The sequence below is a fragment of the Scardinius erythrophthalmus genome, assembly GCF_964197995.2.
Source record: "Scardinius erythrophthalmus genome assembly, chromosome: 12".
In the NCBI taxonomy this organism is placed as follows: Eukaryota; Metazoa; Chordata; class Actinopteri; order Cypriniformes; family Leuciscidae; genus Scardinius; species Scardinius erythrophthalmus.
In genome coordinates, this window is record NC_138232.1 from 35641 (window position 1) to 43053 (window position 7413).

The 7413-nt window shown below is 43.7% G+C and overlaps 1 protein-coding gene across 2 annotated transcripts; it reads right to left on the reverse strand.

Moving 5' to 3' along the window:
* Positions 1-1847: 1847 nt before the first annotated feature.
* LOC308699322 (G-protein coupled bile acid receptor 1) lies at positions 1848-6624 on the reverse strand. Of its 2 annotated transcripts, none has more exons than XM_081380046.1 (2): positions 5833-6624; positions 1848-3032 (listed from the first exon to the last, which is right to left on the reverse strand). In XM_081380046.1, exons 1-2 carry the CDS (start codon positions 5895-5897, stop codon positions 1949-1951), a joined length of 1149 nt encoding a protein of 382 aa, XP_081236172.1. In that variant the 5' UTR covers positions 5898-6624; the 3' UTR covers positions 1848-1948. The 2 variants fall into 2 exon arrangements, with proteins under 2 accessions (XP_081236172.1, XP_081236173.1); XM_081380047.1 differs by having other exon boundaries at positions 5979-6137.
* Between the last annotated feature and the right edge of the window lie 789 nt (positions 6625-7413).

Below are 7413 nucleotides of genomic sequence, written 5' to 3' on the forward strand. Positions count from 1 at the left end.
CTTAACACATTATAGCCCTTCAGGTTTATTGCAATCTCAAAATTCCGGCCAGTTGATATTTAGCACCAGCACTTTGCATTGTTGCAGAAGCAGACTCACACTGTCAGTTTAAATCTAGAATTAAAAAACATCTCTTCAACCTAGCATTCACATAGAACATTACCAATTTCTATTATTGAAATCAGTTAAATGATTGTTATGCTGCATAAACTAGGTCAGCTGGAACTGGGAACACTTCCCATAACACCTGATGTATTCGTTACATCATAAGAAGAATGGCATCTACACTAATGTTAGTCTCTCTGTTTATCCCGAGATTTACTGGAGTCAGCCGGATCCGGGCCGTATCCAGATCAGATGGTGGACCTGCGCCTAGACACGACCACAACGCATGATGTAGTCAGCCGGATCCGGGCCGGATCCAGATCAGATGGAGGACCTGCGCCTAGACACGACCACAACGCATGATGTAGTCAGCCGGATCCGGGCCGGATCCAGATCAGATGGAGGACCTGCGCCTAGACACGACCACAACGCATGATGTAGTCAGCCGGATCCGGGCCGGATCCAGATCAGATGGAGGACCTGCGCCTAGACACGACCACAAGTGTCTGCAGAGATATTGTCAACTACACTCTCCCCTGTGAAGGCCTCATCTCCATACCTTCATGACTCCGATCTTCAACCAGAGGAACTGGATAAATATCCTGAATATTCCGATATCACACAAATGAACCATCACTGAACTTACTTAAGCTTTACACTACTGGATTTATTTCAAATGTTAAAAAAGGTGTTCTTTATTCAGAGTCCTCACAGTAACAGTGACTAATATAGTCATAAAACAACTTGTAACAGCCACTTGCAAGTACTTGAGGTATGGTTGACAGGATGAGATGTTCCTCTCAAACATGTTTTGAATTTACGTAATTCATCACTGCTCAAGCTGAAGCTTTATCAGATCTGAATTAATTAGCCATTTGCATTTTTCCAGTCTTTGCATTGACTACAATCTTGCTCATGTAATTATTTTATTACTAAAGTACTTTTTCTTGTTCTAGTACTTTTACTGTTTTTGGCAACTGCGCCTCTGGTTGTTGTTTTGTGCTGTATAATGCCAGCAATCTCAAACCTTATCGGCCTGATTTTCTAACTACAGGTCTAGGTCTGTCATTTCAAACTTTCTATGGAAATCACAACAAAACAGTTAATGACAGGATGACAGGAAATTACTATAATCCAATGAAGCTCACTTGTTGCCTCAAGAACACCTTGAAGTAACTTGTTCCAAAGCTGGAAAAATGGAACAATGTTCTAGAATTGGATGAGACAGTTGTTTTTGGTAAATGTTTTGGGAGAAAGAAAAAGATTACATACCAACACCAGAACATCGTCCCTCTACAAAGCATGAAGGAGGCGGCTGCTCTGCTGGTCATGACACGAGAACCAACGAGTTCTGTGTGGCATTAGGAAAATCTAACATAGAATGATAGGGCACCTGTCTATGTGAGAAAACCTGTTCCAAAACACTGTAACTCAAATACTTAACCCTAACAATTGCAAAAATAGAAGTAAATCCATATTGTATTCAAATTACCTCCCAACCTATTGCACAGGTCTGAACTGCTGAGAGCCTCAATAAAGCAGGTTCAATCCATTCAAAAGCATTATTGTGGGTTTTGTTTAAAGTGCATGTATTATGATTTTTCGTACACTCCCTTTCATGCAGTGTGTGATAAAGCTGTTTGTGAATGTAGAAGTTCTACAAAGTTATAAAGTTGAAATTGCATGATAAATAAAGTTATTGGCTCCCAAATTTAATCATTTGTTCCAAAACAGCTGATTTTGTCCTCTGTTTCCAAACCATTTTTATTTTGAGAATGAAACCGAAATCACAGTTTATCTTTTGAACATTGTAAATCTAAACTTCAATTGAAAGTCAATCACATCAGCTGCGACAGATTCGAAGGCTAGGGTCCATTTGCACACTTGTATTTCCGCAGCGGTGCCACAGTTTGCGGAACAGTTTCTTGACCGGATCTGTGTACTCCCTGTTGGCAAGTCCCAGAAGAAGGGGCACGACAGCAATGCCCCCGACCCCAACACAGGACAGCACAATGTGGCCTGTGCGATCGCTCTTTCCTCCCCGACGAAGCAAAAACTCCATGCCTATATGAGTGTAAACAATGTAGGGCACCCAGCAGGCCAAGAAGGCGAGGGAAACGGCTGCCACACAACAAGCGTATCGCATCTCCAGTCTCCGTCTGTAGCCCTTATTTGCCACGGCCCGTTGCAGACGCTGGATGTCCCTCAGCTGCTCTCGGGTGATCCACAGCACACGGCACGTCATCGCAGCAATGGAGAGGATAGCGGGTGCCAGTAGGCCATACACCTCCAAATAGATGAAAGCATTAGGAAAGACACTACGGTACGTACAGCAACGCTCTCCAGACAATGCCACACAGTTAGAATGTGCCGTGCTATTGGTTTCTGGACAACAACCGTTCCGGTCATGAATAGCCTTGTTGTTCCAGCCGAAGGCAGGCAACAGAGCGAACAGTAGCGGCAGCATCCACACGGCTAGCAGAGCGAGAGCGAATCGTCGATGCAGCCAGAGTTGTCCACGCCGGAGGGGACTCACGATACTCCGATAACGCTCGTAGTGCACCAGTACTAGGTTAGAGAGGAAGGCCAGGAACAGAAAGTTAGGGAAAATGTGCACCAGCAGACAGGAGGAGAAGCTGAGCGGGCGGTTCAGGCCCATCCAGGGAATGAAGGGAAGAGCAACACCTGTGCACAGGTCGGCCACCAGCAGGCTAATGAAGAAGTAGTTCTGCGAGTTGTGAAGCTGACGGCTGCAGGTGATGGCCAGGATTATGAGCAGGTTGATCAGGATTATAGCGCAGGACACGGGCAGCGTGAGGGCATAGATCAGCTGGGCCTCCACATCAGGGCTAGCAGAGGTGTTTCGCATCACCGCAGCCATTACCACAACTTTCCATGCCAAACATCCATAGTAAGACGAGTTAAATCTGTGTGAAGAGGAGAGTAATACATCACTGATTTAACATTGATTAACAAATCAATACATATTGTTGAACAATAAGACATTATTCCATATTACTACTAAAATTCTGTCAACATTAGAAAAAAATATTTTTTTTCTCCTTCCTCTGAAAGGCTTCAGTGCTGATTTTACTAATTTTTCTCACTGAGAAATTATTGCCACATTAGCCTTGTTTCCACTGTCGGGCACAATAGCGAGCAGCTCGTGCGTGCCATCGCCAGTCGCGTTTCCACTGTCACTTCCGGGGCCTCACCGGGGACTCATCAGTCCAACGGCCAAGGTCCAAGGAAGACCTTCTTCCAAAGCGAGCCAAAAGGGGCTTGAGGAGGGATTATGAACAGAGGCGGAGTTTGTTAGGGTTAACCCTAACCCTAGCCTAACCCATGTTTTCATATCAGGCTAACCGCTAACCTCAACATTAAAGACATTTCAAACAATTTTCAACTCAAAACTCACTTTCATAAGAACTTAGACAAAGCACATATAATCATAATTGTGTATTTACTTGGTTTCATGTTTAATCTGTCTCTTCCCTGTGTCTTTGTTGATACCAGACTTCTGCCTCCGGTTAACTCATAACTCCTGATTTCTGTCCGTGAGCTCCCTCTGTTGCTCTGGCTAAAGGGGATAATAGTAAAGTGATAGCTCAAACCTTCTCAGATCGCATAATTTAGTGAAAAATTAATGTAGCGTAAAATATATATCTTAATAGTATTTTTCTAAATGTGTAACCTTTGGGGTTGTTTTGTGCATTGCTGTGATCACAAATAAATGGAAGCAGGCCTGAATTAATACATATGTGCATTCTCTTTTTGTGTGAAATAATGATCATTGCAGTTTGATTGAGCATGTTTGATATGCACTCCTGATGTAGGTAGTTTTCAGTGCGCTAGCGTCCCTGTGCTGGTGAAACGGTGGGATTGTGTGACGTTGTTCTGTGGAGGAGTGTGTTAGGGAATCGACAGTGGAAACGCAGCTTGATTTAGGCCTCGCGGCTCGAGGTCCAAGGCTATCGGCCCTGCCGGCACGCCGTTAGCCCTGGCTCGCAGTGGCCCTCTAGTACCTGTCATAAACAAAGGAGCACTTCATTCATGGTCTCACGGGACACTAGCACAGCTTGTGACAGCTCCTTTTACACTGCTTAATACCTCCAGTATAGTAAGCAGCATAGCAGATCTTCTGATCGTGATAATTCCTCTTTAGCTTATTTGCACACATTCAAAAAAGTTTGAGCTGCTAATACAAAAGGGCTACAAGTTCAATACTAGATAAGCATGACCTACCGAGTTAAAAGCTATATTCTCTGACGTCATCATATTCTTAAGCAAAGAGTGAATTCAGTTCCTTTTGGAATGTACTTGCAATTATTTAGCATTTTCAGCATCTTAAAGGTCCCATGACATGCTACTTTTTGTAGGCTTTAATATAGGCCTTAGTGGTCCCTAGTACTGTATCTGAAATCTCTTTCCAAAAATTCAGTCTCGGTGCAGAATTATAGCCACTATAAGCCAGTCCCAGAATGAGCTTCCTTCAGACGGGCCGTTTCGGTGTCTGTAGCTTTAAATGTTAATGAGGAGGAGAAAGGCGGCGTAAGGTGGAGGGTGGGTGTGGCCTTGACCATCTTGCGCAACGGTAGACCATGCATGTTTACATTGGATATATTGCAATGGCACGGAGACACGCAGTCGTTCAAGCATTTCAGTTTGACCCAGAATCTGATCCGGATGGAGAAGCAACGGATGAAGAAGTTGCAACTCAGCGGCTCCATCAGGACGTTTCCGAATGGTTAGTTTAAAATATTATGTCTGGATACGGTACTTTATTCGGATGGTTTAGTTATTATCATGTAGCTAACGCTAACCTACTGTTGCCTTTTCACGAGAGATCTGTAACGTCTGTAATTTATCTTATTACAATTACATCAAGCTCTGCGATCTTGAAATGCGGATATCGCGCGCCGTATAACCAACAGGAAAACGCTATCCAAATAACAAAGAAGTGTACAACACTCGCGTTACAGTGTGTGTATTCACACACATACTTGATGCTATCTACCTTTACATTAGCGCAAGTAACTGCATAGCTAATGTTAAAGCCACATTCTACATGTAACAAGCTAGGTAACCATAAACAGTAAAGCAACAACTTGTATCATTAGTTGACTTACTTGTCCGAGGTGTGTAACGTTAGCTGAGCCAAAGAGAGTTGGTACTGATCCAGACTTTAGTTTCAGACGTTCAGCAAGCCCAGCTCTGTAACCCTTCGGTGTTCATTTGTACATCCAATTATTGAGCAATTATTGTGCTTCGCTCGCTCAAAAGCCATTATATCTCTCGTGGACAAACTAAAATCGCGCGCGCGCGTTCCTACTTCCTAGCTCATTTTCTCATGGGCGGAAAATATTCTCTGGGCGGGCAAAGCAGAGACAGGGGAGGTAACATTCCTCCTTATAACGTCATAAGGAGGAGATTCAAGATCAGCGCGATTGAGCGTCCATTTTCTCAAAGGCAGAGAAAGATAGCAAAAGCTCGATTTACACCGATTAAAATTTCTAGAAACTTGGGGACCATATACAGGCTAGGGGAACTCATATTAATGTTAAAAAAAACTCAGAAAGTGACAATTTCATGTCATGGGACCTTTAAGTACAACTTAAAAATACACAATCAACTCTGATATAAAACACGCCTTTTAGTCTGTAAAATGTATTTTAAATATTTGAATGCCTACATAAACATTACAAATAAAAACAGATGCTAAAATACCTTTTGCTTGAAAATAGTCCGTGTCCAAGGTTTTTATCAGTCGTGAACGAGGAACTCCAGACCATAAATTCCACATTTCTTTATGAATGCCGAGTTTCCTGAAAAGTTATCTATAGACCAAACAAAAAGTCTTACAGAAAATGTACCTTTTGTCACTTGGCTTGAAGTGAAGAACAGAATTCGTAGGTCCTCATCACCATATTGTCAAGTCAGGTCTTTAACACAATGTAAGAAGAGTTTGCAGGCGGGGTTAGTAAACTGCACTGTCCATTACAGGTCTGATTCCACATAGAGCTCTGCACAGCGAGATCCTCAACAGCTGGAGAAACAACATTGCTTGTCAAGCGGGGAAAGTGAACAGGGGCAAGTCCAGCGGGAACGTGACACCCGTACAAACCTACAATAACATCCGTTTCATCAGCATGCTGGTGTATGACAGATAGAGACAGAAGAAAATACAGACAGTTTGAGATGAATACAGTGGAGTTTCTAACATAGTTTGGCTGACTAGCACTCATGCTCACAACTGATACTTTGAGACACAGTAAGCAATCTAACAGCCGTTCTGACAAAATGTGTTTCATGAACATTAGCTGTGCACGTGCAGCGTGAACAACCAACACTATGAGAGACGTCTAGCGTCCTGTAGCATATGCACACTTACTTCACAAGTACTTTCATTAAAACCACCCTTTCCATGACTACCTAGTTAGTGCACAAGGAGAAGCATGAAATACGAGAGCAGCACTTCCAGGAACCAGTGACTGTCCCATTACACACACACACACACACACACACACACACGCGTGATCTCGGAGCCTTGAGCGAGTGTGTGCACATGACAGGAGCACGTAGGACTGGCAGACATCCCAACCTGCACAAAGTCATTTCCGGGAGTCAAGAAATCTCCAACGGGGGGGGGGGGGGGGGGGGGGGGGTTATGCATTCGGTTCGAGAAATCTCCAACCGGGGGGGGGGGGGGGGGGGTTGGGGGGGGGGATTCGGTTCTGATTAGTTCGGTTCGAGAAATCTCCAACGGGGGGGGGGTTCTGATTAATTCGGTTCGAAAGTAGAGATAAAATCCCGAGGCACACACGCACACTAGCGCACACACGCAAGGTCTCTCGCTCCCTCTCTCTGCCGTGCTTGCTTCCGGGAGATTTTAACTGATTTGCGGGCATCAGGGAGCCGCTATCAATATGCGGGAGACTTGGGATGTCTGGACTGGCCCAGGTCTGATAAACGCCTTAATGCACACTTAACACACTCTCGCTAACACCGCCTCTGAGCGCTATTTGAGGATGAGCATATCCCATCATGCATTATGTTCAGGAACTCGCATGTCACAGTGATGAGAATTTCTTTTTTCAGGACGTTCAATTAATGCAATAGTACATATAGGGCGACAATGTGCATTATGTAAAATGTTCGCAACTTATCACCACAATTAAATTGTGTGGCCTGTTTCAGATATTTAGAAGTTTATTTTAAAGGGCAATTTATTTAAAATAATAATGATAATAAAATAAAAGAGTGTAAAACAACTTAGCATTTACACAATAAGTGTGTCCCATCAGACAA